Source organism: Cricetulus griseus, chromosome 2 (genome assembly GCF_003668045.3).
Source record: "Cricetulus griseus strain 17A/GY chromosome 2, alternate assembly CriGri-PICRH-1.0, whole genome shotgun sequence".
NCBI classification, from domain to species: domain Eukaryota; kingdom Metazoa; phylum Chordata; class Mammalia; order Rodentia; family Cricetidae; genus Cricetulus; species Cricetulus griseus.
In genome coordinates, this window is record NC_048595.1 from 378,101,732 (window position 1) to 378,128,261 (window position 26,530).

The 26,530-nt window shown below is 45.6% G+C and overlaps 1 protein-coding gene across 1 annotated transcript; it reads left to right on the top strand.

Moving 5' to 3' along the window:
- The first annotated feature begins 242 nt into the window (after positions 1-242).
- Adsl (adenylosuccinate lyase) lies at positions 243-25,232 on the top strand. Its single transcript, NM_001244045.1, is given in 13 exon segments — positions 243-413; positions 5,493-5,696; positions 7,861-7,905; positions 8,478-8,557; positions 12,739-12,910; positions 13,702-13,748; positions 15,303-15,393; positions 16,398-16,467; positions 16,607-16,754; positions 18,391-18,481; positions 19,818-19,907; positions 23,686-23,862; positions 24,783-25,232. Coding segments are annotated over 13 exon segments (1,455 nt in total). The 5' UTR covers positions 243-260; the 3' UTR covers positions 24,870-25,232.
- The last annotated feature ends 1,298 nt before the right edge of the window (positions 25,233-26,530 follow it).

Sequence of the window (26,530 nt, forward strand, 5' to 3'; positions counted from 1 at the left end):
TAGTCCTAATGTGTGTTCCCCAGATGGATAAACTGAAGAGGTACAGAGCGGGGCACCGACTTAGGAAGCTTCGATCGTGCTTCGTATAAACCAAGAGAAAAGCATTGACCCTCAACAGGGGTGAGCGAAACTTGACGTACTTCCACCACCCAGGTCAGCGACACTGCTAGGGACGGAGCCAGGGAGGAAGTCCCGCCCAACGCGCGCCCAGGCTTCCGCTTGTGGCCCTGCTGCTCGTGTCGACCCGTCCCGTGTTAGAAATGGCTGCCGCCGGATACTCTGGCGATCCTGAATGCTACCATTCTCCCCTGGCGTCCCGCTATGCCAGCCTCGAGATGTGCTTCCTGTTCAGCGACAGGTACAAGTTCCAGACGTGGCGGCAGCTGTGGCTGTGGCTGGCGGAGGCTGAGCAGGTAACTGGCCGTGCCCGGCGTCGCGCGGGAGGTCACAGCCCGAGCACCTGCTGCCCGGGCAGCAGACCCGGAGGCCTGCACGTCCTTTGGAGGACCTCGGGTTTTGGGAGTTAGTTTCCTTCCACAGCACAGCTCGAGTGGCATGCTATGTAAACCTTGCAGGCTCGCGGGGAACGGCGCTTGCAGCCAAGCCTGCCGACCTGAGTTCGAACTCCAGGACGACTTGGTGAAAAGCCCGAACTGGCTCCCACGCGCTCATGCATACATACACACGGACACACACACAAAATAAGTAAATTGCAAAACAAAAAAAATTTTTTAAACCGTGTAGCAAACTTGGTGATTTCCCCCCACCTTTTAAAAAAGAAGGTATAGCCGGGCAGTGGTGGCTCACGCCTTTAATCCCAGCACCCGGGAGGCAGAGGCAAGCATGAGTTCGAGACCAGTCTGGTCTACAAGAGCGAGTTCCAGGACAGCCTCCAAAGCCACAGAGAAACCCTGCCCCGAAAAACCAAATAAATAAAAAAGAGGTTGTGGTTTTTTTTGTTTTTTGTTTTTTTTTAGAAATGTTTTGCCTTAATGTATGCATGTTCACCACGCACATACCTGGTTGCCAGGAGAGGGAACTAGTTAACAGCCTATTGTAAGCTGCCATGTGGGTCCTGGGAACTGAACTTGGGTCCTCTGCTTACTCTTAACCACTGAGTCATATCTCTCCGCAGCCTGAGTTGAGCCCTTAGCTGCTTTGCCTTGCTCGGTGCCTTTGAAGTTAGTGACAGCTTTGGAATCTGTTTCTGAGCTGCTGTTGCCTCTTCTTTGTATGTGTTTTGCTCTGAGATGGGAGGATCTGGGCAGGTGTTTATTACAGAGGATTCCTGGGTTTGTGGGGTTGATTTGGTGGTGGTTTGATTTTGGTGTTGGGGGAGAGGATTGGCTTGTCTGTCTTTTGAGATAGCATCTCACTGTGTAGCATGGCTGGCCTGTGGCTGGCTTCAAACTCAGAGATGGGCCTGCCTCTGCCTCCCAAGTATGAGATTAAAGGGGTTCAACAACACAGCCACTTTAATAGTTTCTCTTACACAGGCTGCATGTACTATTGTTCAGTCCTTTTTTTTTTTTTTTTTTTCAGTCAAGGTTTTCTCTGTGTAGTCCTGGCTATCCTGAAATTTGCCCTGTAGACCAGGCTTAAACTCTGATCCACTTGCCTCTATCTCCTAAGTGCTAGGATTAAAGGCATTCGCCACCACTGCCTGTTCTCAGCCCAGTATTTTTAAAAATGGATGGGGGGAGAGGTTTTCCAGAGAAGGTGAAGGAACCTGAAGGTGATCCAGAGAGCTGTAATGTTTCTCAAGTTTAAGAGCAGGTTAGCAGTGTACTCACCAAGAACGCAGTGGCTAGGAAACAAGCCTTCATCCTGCATTCCCAGTCCAGCCCCTCCACTGTGCTTCCAAACACCTCATTTCTCCAGGGCTGCCTCTGGCGTCTGCACTGCTTTAAGGCCTTTTCAGTAGTCTAATAGTACTTAAACATATAAATTGTGTGTGTTCTCTCCATTTAAGGCAAAAAAGAAAAGTTATAGACTGGAGAGGTGGCTGAACATAGCAGTTAAGGGCTTGAGCTGCTCTTGCAGAGGACCTAGGTTGAGTTCCCAGCACTCATGTCAGGCAGCTCCAGGGATCCAACATCCTCTTCTAGACCCTACTGGTACCTGTACTCACGTGAAAGACCACACACACATACACACACACGTACGTTGCGGGTTTTTTGTTTTGTTTTTTTCGAGACAGGGTTTCTCTGTGGCTTTGGAGGCTGTCCTGGAACTAGCTCTTATAGACCAGGTTAGTCTCGAACTCACAGAGATCCGCCTGCCTCTGCCTCCCAAGTGCTGGGCTTAAGGGCATGTGCCACCACTATCTGGCTCACACACTCATTTTATTTTAATGACTTTTTTGAGATTATGATATAATTGCATCATTTCTCCCTTCCTAGTTCTTTTCTAGGATTGAGGCCTCATGAGCTTCACCCCTTCCATGTTAGCATGGCTATTGGTGTCATCCTTATTTAGCTCTTGTTTCCGATGCCATGTTGGTGAAATTTCATGAGAACAGCTTCTCTGACATTTCTAGGAGACACAATCTCACAATAAACCCCCTTTCCTCTAGCTCTTACAATCTTTCTGACCTCCCTTCCACCATGATCTGTGAGCCTTATGTGCAGTTGTGCTGTAGATGTATCAGTTGGGATTGGGCTTCACAACTCTGTTTTGATAGGTTGTAGTTTTCTGTAGTAGTCTCAGTCCATTACGAGAAGTTTCTTTGATGAGGGGTGAAACCTACAGTTAGTATATGGGTATAAAGACAGATATTTAAAATGTAGTTTAAGCTGGGCGTTGGTGGCGCACGCCTTTAGTCCCAGCACTCAGGAAGCAGAGGCAGGTGGATCTTTGTGAGTTCGAGGCCAGCCTGGTCTCCAGAGCAAGTGCCAGGATAGGCTCCAAAGCTACACAGAGAAACCCTGTCTCGAAAAACCAAAAAAAGTAAAATAAAACAAAATGTAGTTTACAGATTGTGCTGGTTTAGTAAATGGCCATTGTGGGTTCTCCAAGATCCATGACTTCACTAGCCTGGGTAGTTGGCCAGGTTTCCAGAACTGGGCATGATTTCCCTTCTGTTTGAGCATGTCTTAAGTCCAGTTGTAGAGCTGTTGGTTATCACCAAGAAATTCGCACCACTATTGCAACCTTGGGGTTATGATGTCATGCTGGTCTTTTTTTTCTTTTTCTTTCTTTTTTTTTTTTTTTTAAGATTTATTTATTTATTATGTATACAGTGTTCTGTTTGCATGTATGCCTGTAGGCCAGAAGAGGGCACCAGACCTCATTGCAGATGTTTGTGAGCTGCCATGTGGGTGTTGGGAATTGAACTCAGGACCTTTGGAAGAGCAGTCAGTGCTCTTAACCTGTGAGCCATCTCTCCAGCCCCCTAAAAAAATCTTTAAAAAAGTTGTTCCTTGCTGGTCAGTGGTAGTGAATGCCTTTAATCCCAGCACTCAGGAGGCAGGGGCAGGCAGATCTCTGAGTTCAAGGTCAGCCTGGTCTACAGAGTTCCAGGACAGCAAGGGCTACACAGAGAAATCCTGTCTTGAAACCCCCCTCCCAAAAATGTTTCTTATAAAGGTTACTTATATTAGCTTACCGATTTTTTTTTTTAAGCCACGTCAGATAAGTATTTTTCTTGTACCTGTTTCACGGGTGAGGAACTGAAGCTTGAGGAAACATAAGCTATTGGTTTTCTAACAATAGAGAGAGTAGGACCTTACGTGCAGTGTGCTCTTTTTTGTACTCTTTTCCTTCATCTGATATCCACAGTCTGTAGATGAGGGTGGTAGTGTGCAAGCCGTGCTGGAGTCACTGTAGTTTATAAGTGGCCTCAAGCTGAAACTGGAGTATAAGGTTTATCTGGTTTACATGTGTTGATGCATACATAGCTGTGGGTGTGGATTATCTGTTAGAACACTGAATTAGTAGCAAAAGCCAGCTGTGGTGGTCCACACCTTTACTAAAGCTTTACTTTTATTTTACTTTTTTATGTGTAGTTGTGTATCTGTATGTGGATATGTGCTTGGTTGAGTGCAGGTGCAGTGGAGGCCAGAGGACCCCCCCTGGAGCTGGAGTTACAAATGGTTTTGAGCAGCTATGTGGGTGCTGGGAACCAAAGTCAGGTCCTCTGCAAGAGCAGTAAATGTTCTTAACTGCTGAACAATCTTCACAGCCCCAGCACATGTGTTTAATCCCAGCATTTGGGAGGTAGGGGGAGGTGAATTTCTTTGAGTTTGAGGCCAACCTCATGTACATAGCAAGTTCCAGGCCAGCCAGAATACATTGAGACCCTGTCTCACAAAAAAAGAAAAGAAAGGAAAAGAAAAAGTAGTAGCATACATTCCATAATAACTGGTTGAATTGGGGAAATGGTGAGGTGCTAGAGTGATGATGGTTCAGCAGTTAGGAGCCCTGACTGCTCTTCCAGAGAATCTGGGTTCTTTTCCCAGCAGCCACAGGGCAGCTCACAACCATCTGTAACTTCAGTTCCAGAGGGTCTGAAGCTTTCTCTGGCCTCCTCGGGCACCACACGCACACATGAGATGTATACTATACATACAGGTAAAACATAAAAATAAATCTTTTTTTAAAAAAGAGAAATGAACTTGTGGTGGTGGGTATTTAATCTCATTGGATTAAAGGCAAAGGCAGACAAGTCTCTGAGTTCAAGGCTAGTCTGGTCTACAGAGTTCCAAGACTACACAGAAGCTCTGTCTGGAAAAAAACAAAACAAGAGAGAAATGAAAGATTAAGAGGAAGACAAGAGACTCAGCATCAGAAGTATGGATCTGTATCGGTGGAGTGAGGGTGGGGTACACATGGAGGTTACCTGACCAGCCTTTGTGGAATGGATTCTCTCCTTCCACCTCTGCATGAGTTCCGGGCTCTCCTTGCAAGTGTTTTAGCAGCTGAACCAGGCTTGTTTCCTTTGGAGACCGTGTTTGATATGAAGTCAGAATTGTTCTGCTTCTCCTTCCCAAGCGCTGGGACCCGGCATGAATTGCACTACACCCAGCATTATGGAATTGTTCATTGAGTTGCTGTAAATACATCTCAGTCAGGTGGAAAGCCACCACACTTTGTGCACTTACGTGTCCTGACTAAGGATTAAATAATAAATAGAACAAAGGTCTCTTCTTGTTCAATATGCCTCAAGAGAGCTGAATGGGTTAATTAAATAAATGTGTGACAATGTCATATATAGTGTGCTAGATAAAACCAGGCTAAAGGAACAGCATTGACTGACACAGGATGTTACATGGATTTAGAGAAGGCCCTTCTTGATGTCATTTGAGCCCAGAGACTAGAACAAGAGAGGCAGGAGTTAACAGTCAACATCAGGACTCTGTTGTTTCCTGTTTCGGAGTTTTCTGAGGAACCCATATATTTGAACTTGTTACCCCAGGTTTTAATTTAAGAGTTAGTTCATTTTACATACTTGAACATAAAGGTCACTGGATTTTGTTTTGCCTGTTCTGCAGACCCTGGGTTTGCCTATCACAGATGAACAGATCCAAGAGATGAAGTCAAACCTGAACAACATTGACTTCCAGATGGCAGCTGAAGAAGAGAAGCGCCTGCGGCATGACGTGATGGCTCACGTGCACACGTTTGGCCACTGCTGTCCGAAAGCTGCAGGCATCATTCACCTTGGTGCTACCTCCTGTTACGTTGGAGACAATACAGTATGAGCCTATGCTATTTGTCCTTGGGATTCGGCCTTTATAATGTATTTGTGTGTTTTTAATTTTCCAAACTTTCTAAGGGCCTTCATAACTGCTGTCGGTTTTTGAAAAGAAAGGATAGTATTACAAGTTCTTTTTTAATTATTGATTATTTTATGTGTTTGGGTGCTTTGCATGAATGTCTGTGTACTATGTGTATACAGTGCCTGTTGAGAGAGAAGAAATTGTGGGATCTCTTGGAACTGGAGTTACAGCAGGTTGTTAGCTGTCATGTAGGTGCTGAGAATCGAACCCATGTCTTCTGGAAGAGCAGCCAGTGAGTGCATTTAACCACTGAGCCATCTCTGTGGTCAGCCACTGTTCCTGCCTCTATTTCCAGAAAGCTGACCTGTACATGAGTTCATAGAACATTTCTGCAGATGAGAAAATGTAAAGAATGGTGTAAGAAGCAAGCTGTGATTACACAAGTAGAAAAGCCAGGGGCTCTGTGGGTTGTGTGCAGTAGAGTAGGAGGGTCATTTGGATCCACAGCACCCAGCCTTAAAAACAAACATTAGTGAGGCTACCTCTCAAAAGCACACAAGCCCAGGAAGAATGGCTTCAATCAACACTTGTCACACTGTATTTGAGACCTGAATTTAGATTCCAAATAAATTTCAGATGAAGATGGAGTTTTTCGAGACAGGGTCTCACTCTGTAGTTCAGGCTGGCCTTGAACTCAGAGATCCTTTTGCTTTTGCCTCTGAGTGCTGGGATTAAAGGCCTGTGCCACTGCCTAGCTTTTAATTTTTGAGATGGGGTTTCAGGACACGATTATGTTACCTAGAGTGGTCCTTTGCTGGAGCGCTCTACTTCCTGCTTCAGCCATCTTGAGTAGTTGAGTACAGGTGGGTGCCACTAGGGCCAGCTCCTTTTTAGTGTTAAATAATGCATAATTAAAAATATCTTTGTGTAATTGGTCAGATGTGGAATAATCCTCTTAATTGGATTTTTGTTGTTGTTTTGGTTTTTTGAGACAGGGTTTCTCTGTGTAGCTTTGTAGCCTGTCCTGTAACTTGCTCTGGAGAGCAGGCTAGTCTCGAATTCACAGAGATCCACCTTCCTCTTTTGCCTCCCAAGTTCTGGGATTAAAGGAATGCACCAGCACCACCCGGCTGGAAAATATTCTTTAATTACGTATATTTACTTATGGGGGGAGTGAATATGCAACCATGGTGTGAGCTTAGGGGGGTCAGAGGACAACTTGTGGAAGTTGACACTCCCTTTCCAGCCTGTAGGCCCTTGCGATGCAGCTCAGGTTAACAGTCTTGGCAAGCACCTCTGACTACTGAGCTATTTTGCTTGCTTGGAAAATCTTTTTTTAAAAGTTCCCAGTCCCCATGATTTTTGTGACATAGGGTATGTTGTGGAGTTACCCAAAATACTTTCTTTTACCTCTGACAAGAGCAGCTTGAAGGATTGTGGATGTAGCTCAGTGGTAGGCCACTTGTCTAGTATTAGTGAGGCACTAGATTCTTTCCCCAGAGCTGGGGAAAAAAGAAATCGCAATTTCTTAAACCTTGATGTTTTAGATCATGCCTTCCTGTGCTAACAAGGATAGATGAACAGGGCAGGGTGACTTAAACCTGTAATCCCACCACTCAGGAGGCAGAGGCAGGGAGATCTCTGTGAGTACAAGGCCAGCCTGTCTACATAGTGAGTTCTATGACAACCAGGGATACATAAACCTTGTCTCAAATAAATAAATGAAAAGGTGAGGAAAAATAGGAGAATACTGATGGAATGAATGTGCCATATAAGAAGATAAAAACTTCACAGACTAAACCACACACTGAACAGTAACGGTTTTGTACCTTATAGGTCCCAGTAATCCAGTAGTCATACCACTCTGTAAATTGCTCCCCACTCCACAATAGCATCTCCTGTAGCCAATGCCAGTCTTTAGCTTGAACTTGCTGTGTGCAAGGAGACCTTGAGTTTATCATACTCCTGCCTCCACTTCTCAAGTGCTGAGATTACAGGTGTTTGCCACCATTCAAAGTTAATGATGCTGGGAATGAAACTCATGGCCTGGTGCATACTGGGTGAATATTCTGTCCACTGAGCTACATCCCCAGCCTAGCTTGACACTGTTTAATGTGAAATCATTGAATTTTCCTTTCAGGACCTGATTATTCTGAGAAGTGCATTTGACCTGCTTTTGCCAAAGGTAAGATGTTGAAGTTTCCTACCAGTTTAGGTGCGTCATAATAGGAGTTGTCTGAAATTATAAGTTACTCCATGCAGTGTCGATACCTAAAGCTAGTGTTCTCAAGTCAGGGACTGGGTATATCATCTGTGGAGATAATTATCTCTTCTTAGGTTAAAACATAAGGTACAGTGGTTACACATCTTTAATCCCCACAGTGGGGAAAGAGGTGGATGGATTTCAAAACTGAAGGCTAGCCTGGGAGAGTGCAAGTGGTTGCTTTTAAAGCACAGCCTTTTAAATGTAGCAGGTGCAACCAGAGACGAGCTGCTGGAATATTTTGTTCAGGCCATGACTTGGTCCTGTTATTTTGCAATGGTCTTAGAATAGTTTATGACATGTTAGGGAGTTGACTCAGTTTTGAAATGTTGGTTCTTATAATCCTTTCCCAGATACAAAGGTGAAGTAACACAAATGCTGTCTTCCCTGAGCTCAAGATGTAATTTCATGTTAAATTTTGTGAACATGTAGCTGAATTACATAAAGAACTCAGTTGGATTCACCCTCTTCCCTCCACATGATCTTTCTTGTAGCTTGCTAGAGTGATCTCAAGACTTGCTGATTTTGCTAAGGAACGAGCTGATCTGCCCACCTTAGGTTTCACACACTTTCAGTAAGTGATAAGATAACTGCCGGGAAATTGAATTTAACTGTGTGCACGTTGAGGCCAGAATCTCAAAGCATAAGCAGATATCTTTGGACACTGTTTGGAAATGTGCCCGAGACCTTGATTAGAAAACTTTTCTGGGGACTGGGGCTGTTGCTTGGTGAGAATGTGATTGTCTGGCATGCTTGAACTCTTTTGTGTGTGGGGGGTGGGGGTGGGGTTGGAGTCAGGGTTTCTCTGTAGCTTTGGAGGTTTTCCTGGAACTCACTCTGTAGATCAGGCTGGCCTTGAACTCATAGAGATCCTAATATCTCTGCCTCCTGAGTGCTGGGATTAAAGGCGTGCACCACCACGTCTGGCTAGCATGCTTGAACTCTTGAGTTCAACATCCAGCATGGAAAGAAAGAGTAAGTAAGCTACACTGAAGCCATGCATCGAGACATACAGCTCCTGGGTGGCCTGAGGTAGGAGGATGGCTTGAGCCCATGAGTTCTAGGCTACACTAAACAAAATAATAAGACCCACCTCAACAGTGAGAAATGTAACTTTGTAATAGTCATGTTTATTTATCTATCTGTGTGTAGCCATGACAGTGCAAATGTGCTCAGAGGACAACTTGTAAGAGTCCATTCTTTGCTTCTGTGATGTGGTCCAGGGATTGAACTCAGGTCATCAGGCTGGGCAGTAACAACTGAGCTATCTCACTGGCCCAGGAATTAGCAATTTGTTTATGTTACTTAAAAGCAAAGACTCTTTTTTTTTTCTTCCTTTCTTAATGTGTGTGCATGTTTCGTCTGCATGTATGCATGTTTTTATACACCACTTGCATGTTTAATGCCTAGAGAGAAAAGGGCATCAGGTCCCTCATGCTAGAGTTATAAATGGTTATGAACCATTATGTGGAATGAGCCCAGGTCCTCTGGAAGAGCAGCCAGTGCTTTTACCACTGAGCCCTCACACTCCTTTTTATTCTTTCCTTAAGAGTCTATCCCAGGGCAGGAATACAGACTTGAGGAAAGCATTATGTCAGGAGGTCATTTATGATATTGCTAGAAACAGTCTAAATGACTGGACTGATGAGAATAAATAATTAAATAAAGTATGTTGAGTCCCCTGTACTGATGTTTGAGATTGCTGTGTCTAGCACAGCAAAGTAACTTGCTGATCTTCTGCTCTGATCTGAGTACTCTGTCTATTCTGAAAGCTGCTGCCAGGAAGCCGCTTCTCTCAGTGTTACAGCAGGCACACTGGGCACGTTAAATACCGGGGAATTTAGCTGATTTCTTCACAGATGATATGGAAACAAGATAGGCTTGTTCAGGGGCTGGAGAGATGGTGCAGGGGTTAAGAGCACTGGCTGCTCTTCCAGAGGACCTGAGTTCAATTTCCAGCAACCACATGGTGGCTCATAACCATCTGAAATGAGATTTGGTGCCCTCTTCTGGCCTGCAGGCATGTATGCAAACACTGTATACATAATAAATAAATCTTTTTTGGTTTTTCGAGACAGGGTTTCTCTGTGTAGCTTTGGAGCCTATCCTGGCCCTCGCTCTGGAGACCAGACTGGCCTCGAACTCACAGAGATCCACTTGCCTCTGCCTCCCAAGTGCTGGGATTAAAGGTGTGCGCCACCAATGCCTGACTAATAAATAAATCTTTAAAAAAAAATGTTGCTCATAAGGCAGTGTGAGGGCCCTGGTGGCGTAGAACAGAGTGAGTTCTAAGATAGCAAGGGCTACACAGAGAAACCCTGTCTCGAAAAACCACGGGAAAAAAAGACAGTGTGGAAGTATGCTTAGGTTTATGTTATGGGGAAAAGAGAGAGACTTAAATAACACAAAAAGCAGGTATAGTGATACACTCCTTTAATCCTAGCACTAGGAGGCAGGGCAGATAGATCTCTGTGAGTTCAAGTCCAACCTGGTCTGTGTACAGATTCAAGGCCAGTGAAAGATACATAGATCTTTTCTGAAAAGAAAAGAAGGAAAAAAAAATGTAGATGGGGGCTGGAGAGATGGCTCAGAGGTTAAGAGCACTGGCTGCTCTTCTAGTGGCCCTGAGTTCAATTCCCAGCATCCACATGGTGGCTCACAACCATCTGTAATGAGATCTGGTGCCCTCTTCTGGTGTGCAGGCATCATACAGACAGAACTGTAGTACTAAAATAAATAATTCTTTTTAAATAATGTAGAAAGATTATCATCTTGTTAATTTGGCTACCCTGGCTTAGGTAATAATAATTAAAAAAATTTCCCCATTTTGGTCTGTGTGTTAGCAAGAGCTCTCCTAGAGCTATACTCCAAGCCCCATAGTTTCTGCTTTTCTTTTTATTTTGTTTGTGACAGGTCTCGCTGTATAGCTATAGCTAGCTTGAAACTCCTGTGTAGGCCAAGCTAACCTCAAACTTGAGCTCTGCTTGCCTCCTTCTTCCAGGGATGAATAACACGAGATTAAAGGTGTATGCCACCTCACCCAACACTAGGCCTGTAACTGATTTTTAGGATAGATAAGCACTTCTGTGGTTACTAAAAACAGCCCTAAAAAGATGTGTCATCTTTGGAATGCTAAACTGTTTTTAGTATATTTATAGTATATGATAATTAGCATCTTAATTTCATATCTCCATCGGCAATCACTTCTGCCACCCTCCCCATCCTGGCTAGCACAATGCTGATTTTTGTATATTTGCTGACCTCAGAGACTTCATCTAAATGGAATCATGTAGAGTATATGACCTTGTGTGAATGACTTCTTTGCTGTAAAGTGTGCATAATATTCATAGTGCATCATTTCTTCTTATGGCTAGGCAGCATCCCATTCCATAGGTGTGCCTTATTTTGTGAGCATTTGGGTTGGCATTTTACAGCTGTCATGAATGGTGTTGCTATGGACATGTCCACACAGATCAGTCTGAGTGGAAGTCAACAAGGAAGTCTTGTTTAGATGTCCTTGTGTGTCCTTTATATAGTGATGTGACTGGATGTCGCTGGCTGTCTCAAGCATTTCTTGTCAACCTCTGGGAATATAGCCTTAGCCTTTGATTCAAATACTTCAAGGGGCTGCTGATTTAAGTCAGTAATCATGTCTGATTAAGATGTATGAGACTCTGGATTCCATCCCTGGGAACTTGAAAGGAAAAAAAAAAAACCTTTAATAAAAAAAATTTTTTTTTGTTTTGTTTTTTAAGACAGGGTTTCTCTGTATAGCCCTGACTGTCCTGGAACTTGCTCTGTAGACCAGGCTGGCTTCAAACTCTGAGATCTTCCTGCCTCTGTCTCCTGAGTGTTGGGATCAAAGGCGTGTGCCGCCACCACCTGGCAAAAATGCATATTCTCTTAATGTGTATTGGGGCCTATGGGTGGGGGTAAGAGGACAGTTTGCAGGCTCTTGATTCTCTCCTCCCAGCATGTGGGTCCCAGAGACCAAACTCATAGTGTCCGACTTCTCAGCAAGCACCTTTACCCATTGATCCATCTTACCAGCTTATGGTTCTGTTTGTTTAAAGATAGTGTTTCCTTGAGTAATAAATACATGCTGGCCTCAAACCTGCCATCCTTATCCTCCCCAGTGCTGGAATTATGGGTGTATTAAAAAGGTTCTTGGTAAAGCGCTATGCTAGCACCCCTTTATATTTATTTTGTAGTAGCATTGATGCCCCTTCATCCTTCTTTGCTTTGGCTTTTGGCTTTTGTTTTTGTTTTGTTTTTTTGTTTTTTGTTTTGGTTTTTCGAGACAGGGTTTCTCTGTGGCTTTGGAGGCTGTCCTGAAACTAGCTCTTGTAGACCAGGCTGGTCTTGAACTCACAGACATCCACCTGCCTCTGCCTCCCAAGTGCTGGGATTAAAGGCATGCACCACCAACGCTCGGATTGTTTTTGTTTTTAAGATCTCTTTATTATGTAATAGTGTTCTGCTTGTGTGTATCCCTGCAGGCCAGAAGAGGACACCAGATCTCATTACAGATGGTTGTGAGCCACCATGTGGTTCCTGGGAATTGAACTCAGGACCTCTGGAAGAGCAGACAATGCTCTTAACCTCTGAGCCATCTCTCCAGCCCCTTAGCTATTGTTTTGTCTTTACTAGTTTCTCCAGTTGTTACATTATTCGCTTTCTAGCTGGTAATGGTAGCTGTCAGGTGCAGGTAGGCCTCAAGGTGGGACCTCTGTGTTCTCTTTGTACTCCTTTCAGGCCTGCTCAGCTGACCACTGTTGGGAAACGCTGCTGCCTTTGGATTCAAGATCTCTGTATGGACCTCCAGAACTTGAAGCGTGTCCGCGATGAGCTCCGCTTCCGAGGAGTGAAGGGCACCACTGGCACTCAGGCCAGCTTCCTGCAGCTCTTCGAGGGAGATCACCAGAAGGTATTCTGAGGGACCAGCAAAATGGATCCTTTAGTAAATTCCAGGACCCACATGGTGGAAGGAGAGAACCAGCTCCTGCACAAGCTGTCCTGTTTCCATACTCATGTCATGTGAGTGTATGTTCACACACACACCCAAGATAAAAATGTTTAAAGAATATAACAAAATAGATGCCCACACTGCATTCATCTCTTAATGTATGCAGTACCCAAAAAGAGATAGTCTGAAAGTGACCTAAGGGACAGCTCACCTCAGTGGTGCTAGCCACAAGACAAGGCTGCCTTTGGCTTGAATCCAAGACCTGGCAGGATGACCATTTGAAGTATACCCAGACTGCAATTCTTTTTTTATTTTTTTTCCCCCAAGACAAGGTTTCTCTGCGTAGCTTTGGAACCTGTCCTCAAACTTGCTCTGTAGACAATGCTGACCTCATACTACTCACAGAGATCTGCCTGCCTCTGCCTCCAGAGTGCTGGGATTAAACGTATGTATACCACCCAGCACTCTTTTTTTTTTTTTTTTTTTTTTAATTTTATTTTATGTGCATTGGTGGAAGGTTGTTGGATCCCCTGGAACTGGAGTTACAGACAGTTGTGAGCTGCCATGTGTGTGGTGCTTGGAATTTAACCTGGGTCCTCTGGAAGAGGAGCCAGTGCTCTTTTATTTTTGGCTTTTCAAGACAGAGTTTCTCTTTGTAGCCTTGGCTGTGCTGGGATTAAAGGTCTACACCACCACCACCCAGCTTTTGAACACCTACATTTCTAACAGGATGTATCTTGTCTTTCTTAAAGGTGGAGCAGCTGGACAAGATGGTGACAGAAAAGGCAGGGTTTAAGAGGTATATATCTGGGGGAAATGCTGGCTCCCTGTTAATGATGGGCCTCTAGATTCAACTGTTTCTTCTTTTCCTCCTCCTTCATGTGTGTGTGTATGAATGTTTTACTTGCATGTATGTCAGAATAGGGCTTTCTATCCCCCTAGAACTTGAGTTACAGATGTGCTGGGAATAGAGTCCAGATCTTCTGTGAGTGCAATCAGCAAACTTATGCCAAGATATCTCTCTCTCTTTAGTCACTTATTTGTTGTTTTGTGCATATGGGTGCTTTGTCTGTGTGTATGTCTGCATATCATGTGTATGCAGTACCCCTGGAGGCTAGAAGAGGGTGTCAGGTCCCCTAGAACTTGCCATTTCAGACAGTTGTGAACTGCCATGTGAGTGCTGAGTATCAAACTCAGGTTCTCGGGCTGGAGAGATGGCTCAGAGGTTAAGAATACTGGCTGTTATTCCAGAGGTCCTGAGTTCAATTCCCAGCAACCACATGGTGGCTCACAACCATCTGTTATGAGACCTGGTGCCCTCTTCTGGTGTGCAGATATACATGGAAGCAGAATGTTGTATACATAAAAAATAAATAAAATCTTTAAAAAAAACAAAACAAAACCCAGGTTCTCTTCAAGAACAACAAATGAAGCTGGGCTTGGTGGAGCATGCCTTTTATCCTGGTACTCAGGAGGCAGAAGCAGGCAGATCTCTGAGTTTTAGGACAACCGTGGCTACATAGTAAGATTCTGTCTCAAAAAACTAAAAAGAAAAAGCAAGAAGATGAGCCATCTCTCCAGCCCCTGGTTTCCTTACAGAAGCCTTATGCCTATTGCTGCTCTATTTTGGGTTTGTTTGTTTGTTTGAATTTGAATTCCAAAGTCTTCCAACCTTAGCATCTCACGTTCAAGAATTACAGTCATCAGATGCCATGTCTGGAAGTGTCACTGGTTTTGTTTCTTTCCTGGGACCCCCTCAGTGAATTAGTGTAACTCTAATCACCTATGTTGAGCTCCACCAGGCTCTTCCATGATTCCTTTCCCTTGGCATCTCCTGGAGCTACAGGACACATAGGCATAGTAGCTTCCGTTTCCTCCTCAGATCAGAGCACTTTGCTGGGGATTAGTAAACAGGGGAAACAACTTTATTCAGGAGCCAGTTGTCAGCATAACTGAACATACCAGGAAGCCAAGCCATCACTTAGGATCATTTTTGGCTTATATGTATCACAGTCACTTTTTTTTTTTTTTTTTAAATAAGGTTTCTCTGTGTAGTCTTGGCTATCCTATTGCTTGCTATGTAGACCAGACTGGCCTCAAACACAGAGATGTGTCTACCTGCCCCTGCCTCTATAGTGCTGGGATCAAAGGCATGCACCACCACACCCAACTGACAGTTACTTTTTTTGTTGTTGTTCAAGACAGGGTTTCTTTATGTAGCCTTGTAAACCAGGCTAGCCTCAGACTCTCCTGGGATCCACCTGCCTCTACCTGGGATTAAAGGCTTGTAACACCACCACCTGGTGACAGTCACATATTTTAACATAGATCTCTTTTTGTGTTTATTTTCTAGAGCTTTCATCATCACTGGACAGACCTATACACGAAAAGTGGACATTGAAGTGCTTTCTGTGCTGGCCAGCTTAGGGGCATCAGTGCACAAGGTAAGGGTGACAGCCTGTGGGGTTTGGGGTGGGAACTCTAAGGAATCCTCAGACAGACCAAAGCAGCCCTGGGCTTTCAGTTAATTGTATCTCAGTACATTAGTCACAATAATTTGGTACCTGTAGGAAAGAGGTACCAAATTGAGGTGTGCCAAAGGGAAAGAAGTTATTCCTACATCTACAACATATTCACCTATTGAAGGAGATGTTAACATTGAAATTCCCCAGCCAGATATAGTCACATATGCCTGTAATCCCATCACTTCAGAGGGAGGGGAAGAATTGGCTCAGGGTCCTCTTTGGCCACATAAGAAGTTCAAAGCCATCCCATGCTACATGAGACCCCTTCTTAAAGAGAAAAAAAACGATAATCATAATGTCTTTCCATGATCTGTGTCTCTTTCTTTTTTGCACTCACAAGTCAGGGTCTTACTGTGTGGCCCAGGTTAACCTCAGACTTGAGCGACTTGCTGAGGTTATAGACACATTGCCACACTCAGCTTCCTCATACCTGACACTGTTCTTTGATTGGGAATGTTTCTACTGCTGTTCTGTGATGCTTGGAATCCCAGGCCCTCTGCATTCCAGGCAAGCACTTCACTACGGAGCCACCTCCCTAGTCTACACTCTTTGCATTTGTCATCTCTGCTTTTCAAGAGTAGAGAAAAGCCTGAGTAGAAACTCTCTGGGAGCTCCTAGGTAGGTAGGCCTGGCCTTGAACTCAGCAATAACACACACTAAGAGTTTATCTCCTGCCCAAGAGTGTCACCTGCCCAGCAGTGGTGGCGCACACCTTCAATCTCAGCACCCAAGAGGCAGGCAGATCTCTGTGAGTTCGAGGCCACCCTGGTCTACAGAGGGAGTTCCAGGACAGACTCCAAAGCTACATAGAGAAACCCTGTCTGGAAAAAACAAACAAACAGCCCCAAAAGAGCTTATCACCTGTGTGCATCTGGTCCCCTGTGTAGCAAGTGTGTAGCATGATTCCTGGTCTGCCTCCACAGATTTGCACTGACATACGCCTCCTGGCAAACCTGAAGGAGATGGAGGAGCCCTTTGAGAAGCAGCAGATTGGTGAGTATAAAGTAGAGGCTGCTGGAGAGGTGGGTGCACGTCCATGACTTTCCAGTGTGCACCTACCAGATGCTCATGCTCTTGCTATCCCAAGATGCCTTTCTTTCTGCCTTTGCATCCTGTCCTCTTCTGTGGGCAGGCTCAAGTGCAATGCCGTACAAACGGAACCCCATGCGCTCTGAACGTTGCTGCAGCCTGGCCCGTCACCTGATGGCCCTTATCATGGACCCACTACAGACAGCTTCTGTGCAGTGGTTTGAACGCACCCTGGATGATAGTGCCAACCGGTCAGTGATGGGGACAACATACGGAGCACATGGGAGGAGGAAGGAAGGAGGGAAGCAAAAAAGACATACTTGAATGTGCCCACTTTCTTCTTTATCCTCAAGAAGCTTTGATTGGAGCAGTGTGCTTGGTGCTTTGCCTCTAGTGCAGGGATTGAAGAGTGACTGCTTACAACTTAGGAAGGAAGTGTTAGGATGTAGCTCAGTTGGTAGAATGTGCTAGCCTAGTATGCACGAAGCCCGGGGTACCTCCTAAAAACTAGACACGGTGGCACACACCTGTAATTCCAGCTCTCTGTGGGGGCAGAGTTGGAGGCAAGAGCATTAGAAGTTCAAGGCCGGGCTGGAGAGATGGCTCAGCAGTTAAGAGCACTGACTGTTCTTCCAGAACAGTTCAATTCCCAACAATCACATGGTGGCTCACAACCACCTTGAATGAAATCTGGTGCCCTCTGCTGATGTGCAGGCAAAAGACTGTATACATAATAAATAAATAAAATCTTTAAAAAAAAAAAAAAAAGTTCAAGGCCATCCTCGTAGGGAGTCAGCGTCCACCCTGGCCTAGAGACCCTGTCTTAGGAAACGAGACATAGGCCCTTAAAGGATGATTAGGAGGTCATAGGGAGCTACCTAGTCAGCAGCTTATGGTGCCCTTTGGCTAAGCTGTGAACACAGATAGCAGCTAGTCTACGGAGAATCTAAAGGCCCCCAAAGGAGTCTAGCTTTGCTATGAAAACCTGTTTGTTCATGTTCTCCCATCTGTTTCATATTTTTTAAATTAAGGTTATTTTATGGGTACAAGTATTTTGCCTACATGTGTATGTTTGCCTGTGCACCATGCATGCCTGGTGCCCACAGCTCAGAAGAGGTATTGGAATCCCTGACCTGGAGTTACGTATGATTGGAAGTTGGCCATGTGGGTGCTGGGAACTGAACCCAGGTTCTTATAAGAGTAACAAGCACTCTTAACTGCTAAGCTATCTCCTGTACAGGTTAAATAATCTGTAGATTGCACATCATACCTGATACTGTGTAAATGCTGGGTGAGTAATTGCTGTCACTGTGTTATTTGGGGAATAAAAGAAACTGACTGCCAAAGTAGTTTATTTTTCCAAACTTTATTGATCTGTGGGTAACAAAAGCCATGGTTGTAAAACTCTCAGATACAGAAGGCTGTGGTAGATGGTAAAACCTAATTCAGATGGCCTGCAGAAATTGCCCAGCATCATTGAGGGAGTCCTGTGCAGGTGGCACTGAACAAGTTAGACCATGTAGATGGAAAGGAAGGGTGTGAGTCCAGTCAGACAACTGGAAGCCTAGGTGCTGACTGGAGAACTTGGTGACATCTACTGAGACAGAACCTACTACAGGGGAGAGCACATTGGTAGCAGTGAGCAAGAGACAGTGAGGGAATGGCCAGTTCCTGCTGGAGTCTGAGATGGAGCCTTGGGTGTAAGGTCTGCTGCTTGGGTAGGCAGTAAGGACTAAAAGTGGAGATATAGGGGTTATGAGGACATTGGGCAGTTTCCTTCAGTCTCATGATGTCCTCACCCCAGAGTATATAAGGCATGAAAAGCCAATAGGGCAGCTTCTTGGTGTGTCTCTGACATTTGATTAACTGAATGCCTTTGTTTCGTAGACGGATCTGTTTGGCTGAAGCATTTCTCACTGCAGATACTGTATTAAATACCCTACAGAACATTTCTGAAGGATTGGTGGTGTACCCCAAAGTAAGAGGCCTCTGGATATGGGAAGGGCAGTGCTCTGAAGTGAGTGTATTGGGGTACTATAGGCTGGCCCAGGGGAAGCTCTTCTACCAGACCTCATTCTTGAGTCCAAGACAGCATAAGGAAGCAGATCTGTTTAATTCATAGAAGTTCATACAGACGGAGAAAAACCTTGAATTAATTGTCTTGACCTATGAGCAACTCAGGTAGTCAGGCAGAGAAAGTGGCACCAGTTGCCTTGTTTTATTTTGTGAGTGGGTTTTTGTTGTGGTTGGTTGGTTGGTTGGCTTTTATTTTTGAGTCAGGGTCTCTCTGTGTAGCCCCTTGCTGATCTGGGCTCACTATATAGACTAGGTTGGCCTCAAACTCACATAGAGTGTCCTACTTTGCCTCCTGGAATTCTGGAATTAAAGGCCAGCAGCACCACACCTGGCCATTTGCTTTGATGTAGATACCTAAACCAGATGGAGTCTTCTCCATCATGTACTCAACTGCAGTAGGGCAGTGAAGTTTAGCAGATGGAGGGAGGGTAGATGATGTGTATGAATGTCATTGCATATGTGTGTGTGTGTCATGTATGTGTAGTTCCTGTGAAGAACCAGAAGGAGCTGACATCCCTCAGGACTGGAGTTAGCAGGTGATTGTAAGCAGCCATGTCATTGTTGGAACCAAACCCAGGTCCTGGGCAGGAGCAAGAAGCACTCTTAAGCACTGAGCCAGCTTGCCAGCCAGATTGTTTTTTTTTTTTTTTTGTTTTGTTTTGTTTTTTTTTTTTGTGTGTGTGTGTGTGTGTGTGTGTGTTGTTTTGTTTTAAGACAGTGTTTCTCTTTGTAGCCCTGGCTGTCCTGGAACTTGGTGTGTAGAGCAGGCTGGCCTCGAACTCACAGAGATCTACCTGCCTCTGTCTCCCAAATGCTGGGATTAAAGCCATGCGCCACCACCACCACATTTAAATTGTTAGGGTTTTGTTTTTTTTGTTTTTTTGTGTTTTTTTTTTTTTTGAGACAGGGTTTCTCTGTGTAGCTCTGTAGATAGACCAGGCTGGCCTGGAACTCAGAGATCCACCTGCCACTGCCTCACTTAAATTGATTGTTTTAAGGGGTATTCCCATGAAGCTGTTTCTGAAAACTTAAAGACTTTTTTTTTTTTTTTTTTTTTTAAGAAAGGGAGGGAGGAAATCTGGATTTGTAAGAAAACCAAGAAACACTGTCCTTAATAAAAGCATTGAATCACTCATCTCTGTCAACTGTGGCAGTTCATAGCCCTACTGTGCATTTTCCTGATCTACTGGGTATACCCTGGCTTCATAATGTTGAGACATCCGTCTTGGCCCTTTTAGGTAATTGAACGGCGCATTCGGGAAGAGCTGCCTTTCATGGCCACAGAGAACATCATCATGGCGATGGTCAAAGCTGGGGGCAGCCGACAGGTATGTTAACAATGAGTGAAACTGGGTACAGTGGCGCACACCTTTAATCCTGCACTCAGGATGCAGAGGCAGGCGGATCTCTGAGAGTTCAAGGCCAGCCAGGGCTACAGAGAGAGATTCTGTCACCCAAAAAAGGTGAATCAGAAAAATGGTTGTCATCCGTGTTGTTCTTTTGCTGCAGCTGAGGGTGAGCGAAACACGATCTACCAAACTTCAACAAACCCACATGGAGTTTATTTGGGGAGCGGAGCAGAAATGAAAAGAGGACAGGCAGGAGGTGCTTGCTTATATAGGGAACAGTAATGGTTTAGAGTGAGTCTCAGCAGTTGAGGCCATTGAAACTGGAGTCATGGAGCTGCTGTTGCACAGCTCTGCGAGGCTCCAGTTCCACATGGTGTCTGCCCTTATACAGCCACCTAACACATGCATGATGCAGCCTTTGACAGCTGTCATCAAGGAGCAATCCTGGGGCAGGGAGAGAGCCTGAAGATTAGAGAGGCCTTGTGACCAGGAAAGGTTCCTTAAGGTGAAGGCCCAGGCCCAGGAGAGGGCTGGCATGGAGTTACAGGCAGGTACTGAGAGAAAACCACAGGGCGGGAGGAGAGAAGTTGGGCGCAGGAACCAGGCAAGATTGGGTTGCTCAGGACCCAGGATGAGGGAGAAGCCAAGATGTCAGCAATCCCACCTCTTCTTATTATTAAAAAGTAGGAGATTAAACAGCGGATGTCACGTAAGGCAGGAATACGGGGCACTGAATCGTCCAGCTGACTTAGGGAATGTTGACCATCTTTTGGGGGGCGGGTAGCTGGGGTGCTGTCACGTCCTGGGGTAGCTGGTTGTTTCATTGTAATCCATGCTGTATGGAACTCTCTGGCACCTCTTAGACCTTTACAGTCACTCAGGAGGCACAGATGGTTGATTTGAGGGCACTGGACATGCTTGATGATCTTTGTGTCTCCAGATCTGTGGCCACTGGCTGGCATTCCTGCAACAACAGCCAATTGATTGGATTAGGAATTTTGAATGACTTATTGGGGATACATAGAGAGGAGATTGATGAGAAGGGTGTAATTAGTAGAAGCAGGAGCGTTCAGAACAGCCTGAGAGGAGGAAGAGGAACGAAAGCATATGGGGTTCCCAGTCTGGCACAGTGTTGTTGTAGGGGTGAAGCCTTATTCTTCTGAAATCAGGGACAAGGTAGTTGACCTCGGTGTCTTCCAAAGCTTAAGGGAACAACGTCCTGTATATGAATGAGGGTTGAGCTTCAGGTGGAGAAGTAAAGGGTTTCAGGTGGGATAAGTGAATCCATTGGGGGAGGCCCTCAAGCTTAGCAGCCGTTGGCGTTATAAGAATTACCTTGAAGGGGCCCTGCCATTTTGGGGAAAGGAGTGAGGGGCGTTAATTGGGGATGCACAAGGGTTGGCACATGGTTGAGGTGTAGGGAGTGGTCAGTAAAGTTCCATAGGCGGGAACAGAGATGATGAAGTAAGGGTGTAAGCAGGCGATCAGGGAGAGGTTCCTGAGGGGAGGGCGGAAAGACGTGCGTAAAGGTTGAGTACCACAGAATGGAGAGGGACCACTGCAGAGTTAATGGGCCAGAGGCCTTAAACTAGGCTGTGGGTCCCATTAGATTTTTTTAATTGCCAGTATAAGGTGTTAAAGGGGGAGGATATAGGATGAAGCAGTTTTTTTTCTTAGCAGGTCAGAGATGATAGGTTTAAGTCCCCTAACTAAGGCTCTGGAATGGGAGTGGGTACTGGACTCAAGTAATGTACCTCGAGCGGTCCTGTAACTGAATGACAGTGGGGGAATGGTGTCTAGCCACAGAAGGGTTTTGGGTGTCCCAGACTTGGGGACACTGAGAGGCTGGCAAAGAAAGTAACACATTGGAACCAGTAGAGTGGGTGGCTAGGAGTAGGAGGAGAGGAGCCGCTGGCGAGTCTGAGGTTAGGCAAATGGGGGAACGAAAGAAATAGAAGCTCCTACTTTGGCTAAAAGACCCCTTCCCAGGAAGGGCACAGGACAGGCAGGTATAACCAGAAATAAGTGAGTGAGGAGAATTCCCCTGATAGGAAGGATTGTAGCCAGGCTGGCTTTGGTAGTTTGGGAGCACATAGCGGCCCGAGAGCAGGTAACAGGTAGGTGCAAGAATTGGGCAGCTGGAGTGGCCCACTGCTGGAGAGAAAAAAGCTGGAGCGGGAGAAGGAGCAGAAGGAGTAGGTGGATGTTGAGGACGAAATGGTAGAGGTTCATCAGCAGGATCCAAACCAGCTGGAGTTTCCTCTGGCTCCGCTTTCATAGCTAAAAGGGCACGAGATGGAGAAGAGAAAGAGGAAACAGAGTGTTTAGCAAAGAGGTAGAAGAAGGCTTGGATATATGGTAACTCCTTCCATTTACCTGTCTGCTGGCAGTAATTGGAAAGGTCCCGTAAAATATTGGGATCCAAGGAGCATGGCCAATTTGACTTAGGGGGTATTTAGGCCATTTCTTTGTACAGAGCTAAGTGAGTCTGGGTGCCTTCACAGATGACATTAATTGAAGGGTTTTCAGATTTTCTTTTTTCTTTTTTTTCTTTTAAAGATTTTATTTATTATGTATACAATGTTCTGCCTGCATGTATGCCTGTAGGCCAGAAGAGGGCACCACTTCTCATTACAGATCGTTGTGAGCCACCATATGGCTTCTGGGAGTTGAACTCAGGTCCTCTGGAAGAGCAGTCAGTCAGTGCTCATAACCTCTGAGCCATCTCTCAAGCCTATCAGAGGTAATTGTCATTGTCAGCAAAAGGGATCAGCTGTGACCTTAAAGATTATGGCTGGGGGTGCCCCCGCCAGACAATCAACAGGCACTCCTACAGGTCCAAGGAAATATTTACACTGACAGGGAGATGGGGTGCCTTCCCAAATTGTAGTGAAAGACCCCCGAAGAGGTACTTTCGTAGAAGGAGACCCGCACCCAGGAATCAGCGAGACCACGAACTTGGATGCAAAACCGCAAGAGGCTTTATTGGAGATACGGGTACCCGGGCGACTTAGCTTCTGTGAGGCCAAGCGCGCCAAGCCAAGGGAAAGGGGTCCTTATATAGGGAAAAAGGCGCAAGCTAGAAACAGGGATTCTATTGGATAATTCTAATGAGGCATTGTACAGAGCTATTCTCATTGGTCAATGTAAATGAGGCGCTATACAGAGTTATTCAAATGAGGTGAAATACAGAGTCATTCAAATGAGGTAAAGTACAGAGTCATTTCTATTGGGTGGTTCAAATGAGGCACAGAGCCATTCCAGATCAGCATATTCTCAAGGTCTGGTGTCTGGTACAACAGACTCAATTCCCCATTCCCCCCTCCGAGTCCAGATGGCTGACCTTGGGGGCGAGGGCCTTGGGACGGAGTGTTTCTCATCGGGCGGGGGCTCAGGGGCAGGGCCCCAGGCCGCCTCACTTGGTGCTCGCCCTCGTGCCGGCCCACCTGGTGCTCGTTGCTCGGCCCCAGCCCCGGGGCGCGGCACCAGGCGGGCGGGCCTGGGTCGCCCCGCCTGGGTGAACCTGCTTGGGAGGGAGCCAGCCGCCAGGCGTGTGGGTGCGCGCGCGTACGGGAGTGTCACCGAGAGAGAGAACGAGCCAAGGGGCGGGGTCTTTCAGTAGCTGGTGTTGTGCAGGATCCCAGCGGGTAGATAGAAAGTGGACTGTCAGTTCTGGATCAGGATCCCTGAGTGTCTCCCGCTGTCAGGTCTAAACACCCAGTTATGATGAACTAACACCACCTCACTCTCTCCCCAGGATTGTCATGAGAAAATTAGAGTGCTTTCCCAGCAGGCCGCTGCTGTGGTTAAGCAGGAAGGGGGTGACAATGACCTCATAGAGCGCATTCGGGCAGATGCCTACTTCAGCCCCATCCACTCACAGTTGGAGCATTTGTTGGACCCCTCTTCTTTCACTGGCCGAGCACCCCAGCAGGTAACTGTCCAGGATGCTTTCAGGAGTATTGTCTCTACAATGCTGGTTGTAGGACCTTGACCTCTGGGGCTGTGGGAGGAATGTGAGAAGGGCCACGTAGAGAGGCTAAAAGTATAGTAGAGGTTGGCCATGGTGGCATGGGCCTTTAATTCCAGGGTGGGTTACATAGTGAGTTCTAGGCACTCTAAGGGTTGCATAGATGTATAGAGAGACCCTGTCTCAAAACAAACTAGTAGAGAACCCTACCCCCACCCCAAGGTCTCAGAATTCTATCCCACTGTGGTATCATCAGAATTAAAATGCCTAGAGCATGGCAGCCAGCACATAAGCATCATAGAACACTATCATCCAACAGTTTGAAATGAAGAGCTTGTTTTGTTTTCTCAAAGATCAGAACCATGCTTTTATATGCAATGAGCAACTTGTTTAGGCCACAAGGACTCATGTCACAAAAAGCCCAGATTCTTTCCAGCACCAGCTCCAGGGAATTCAGTGCATTCTTCTAGCCTCCATTAGCTTCGGTATACACATGCAGACACACACAGAGACATGCGATTAAATAAAAATAAAGATCATGAGGACTTTGAGCCAAGGCAGTGGCCAGTACAGACAAGGGGAAGAAAGCTGGTCCCTTGGAAAGTGGTCAGATGGGAGTGGGACAGAGGATGGAGAAATCAGATTGCAGTGTGGCTGCCTGGCAGACTTTAGAGCAACTGAAGAGGCACAGGTGAACCCGCCTCGGCATGCTGGTCTTTGTGGATGTGCCCGGTTGATGTGTTTGTGTCTGGGAGACATGGCCAATAGACAGTTGAGGACAGCACATGCTTAATGGAGGAAGTTTTAACAGGCTAGATCTTAGTGCTAGAACTGGTTTGAGGAAGGTACTAACATTTTCTTTTGTGTTTGCTCGTCTTTGGCAGGTCCACAGATTCCTAGAAGAGGAGGTATATCCCCTGCTAAAACCCTATGGGAGTGTGATGGAGCTGAAAGCGGAGCTCAGGCTGTAGAGTAGAAGAGAAGTAAGGAAAATCATTGAGAGCTTGCTAGTTATGTTGTTGAGAAATTAATTCTGCAGTGGAGAGCCACACCGTAATCCTAGCACTCAGGAACCAAAGGCAGGTATGGATCTCTGTGAGTTCAAGACCATCCTGATCTACAGAGCTAGTTCCAGGACAGCCAAGGCTACACAGAGAAACCCTGTCTCATACAAACAAGCAGACAAAAAGAATGTATATTAAATTTTGTTGCCTAGGGTTCATAATAGACAGGCGTACATTCTTGTTTTCTCCCATCTTGTTTTGGCCTGGAATTCACAGAGGATCTACCTGCCTCTGTCTCCCCAGTAGTGGAATTAAAGGTGTGCGCCACCATTCCTGGTTCTTTTCTTCATTCTTTACAGCAACAGAATCTAGCTCATACTTTTATCCTTTCCAGCTGCCTCAAGTCTGCAGTATTTCCTGATTTACAATGAGGCTGTGTTCCCATAAAGCTTTGTAAGTTCACCTATCAAACATTGTAATGTGCTTGGTACCACTGTAGCCTTCAGTCAGAGAAGGTTGTAGAGCACAAACCCTATCGGTAATACAGTCAAATGTCTGGTGTAGTTTCCAGGGTCTTATGCAGGCACACCTTGCCACACACTAAGCTAGACTCTTCTTTAGTCCTTTTCTCAAGTGTGTATTGGACTGTAAAGGAGCAAGAAATTCCTGGTCCCTGTTAAAAAGGGATGAAGTTGAAAATTCACCTGGATCCAGTGATTCAGTATCATCAGATACCTGATTTCTGTTCTTTTTGCCTAGATTAATGAAGTTTGTAGCTAAAGAGCAGGAAAGAACGGTGTTGCTGGGTCCCTTTAGCTCAGGTTGTGCCTATTTCATATTTTGAAGAGGCTTACTTATCAGGGAAATGCTAACTGGGTAAATGGATTCCATTGTGGCATCTGCCAGTCTTTGATCTTTGTTAAGTAGATTGGAAGCTGGTTAGACAAGCTAGTCAAAGCTTGAGTGATGAATTTTCCAACTGGAAGTGGGGGGGGACTTTAGATGTAGCCTTGTCTCGGGCTGCATATTTTGGTGTAGATGAAAACAAAGGGCTAGAAAGATGGCTAGCTCAGCTAGTGAAGGTCAGCCTGGTTTACACAGTGTCAGTCCAGTCCAGGCTACATAGACAAACCCTGCCTATAAAACAAACATGAAGATAACTAGGAGAATTAACCAACTTGGTAATAACTGAGATTTTATCTGGCAAGGTAAATGTAAACAAGTTGACCATAAACTCAGTAAGAGCCAGAGCTAAGGGGGTTGGAGAGATGGCTCAGAGGTTAAGAGCACTGACTGTTCCAGAGATCCTGAGTTCAATTCCCAGCAACCACATGGTGTGGCTCACAGCCATCTATAATGAGATCTGATGCCTTCTTCTGGTCTGCAGACATACATGTAGGCAGAACACTGTATACATAATAAATAAATCTTAAAAAACAAAAAACTCCTTGTAGAGTACATGTGACCTCTCCATAAAGATGGGTTCTGTATATTGACTACATGAGACATCTTTTGTTTTGCTTTGTTTTTCGAGACAGGGTTTCTCTGTGGCTTTGGAGGCTGTCCTGGAACTAGCTCTTGTAGACCAGGCTGGTCTTGAACTCACAGATATCTGCCTGCCTCTGCCT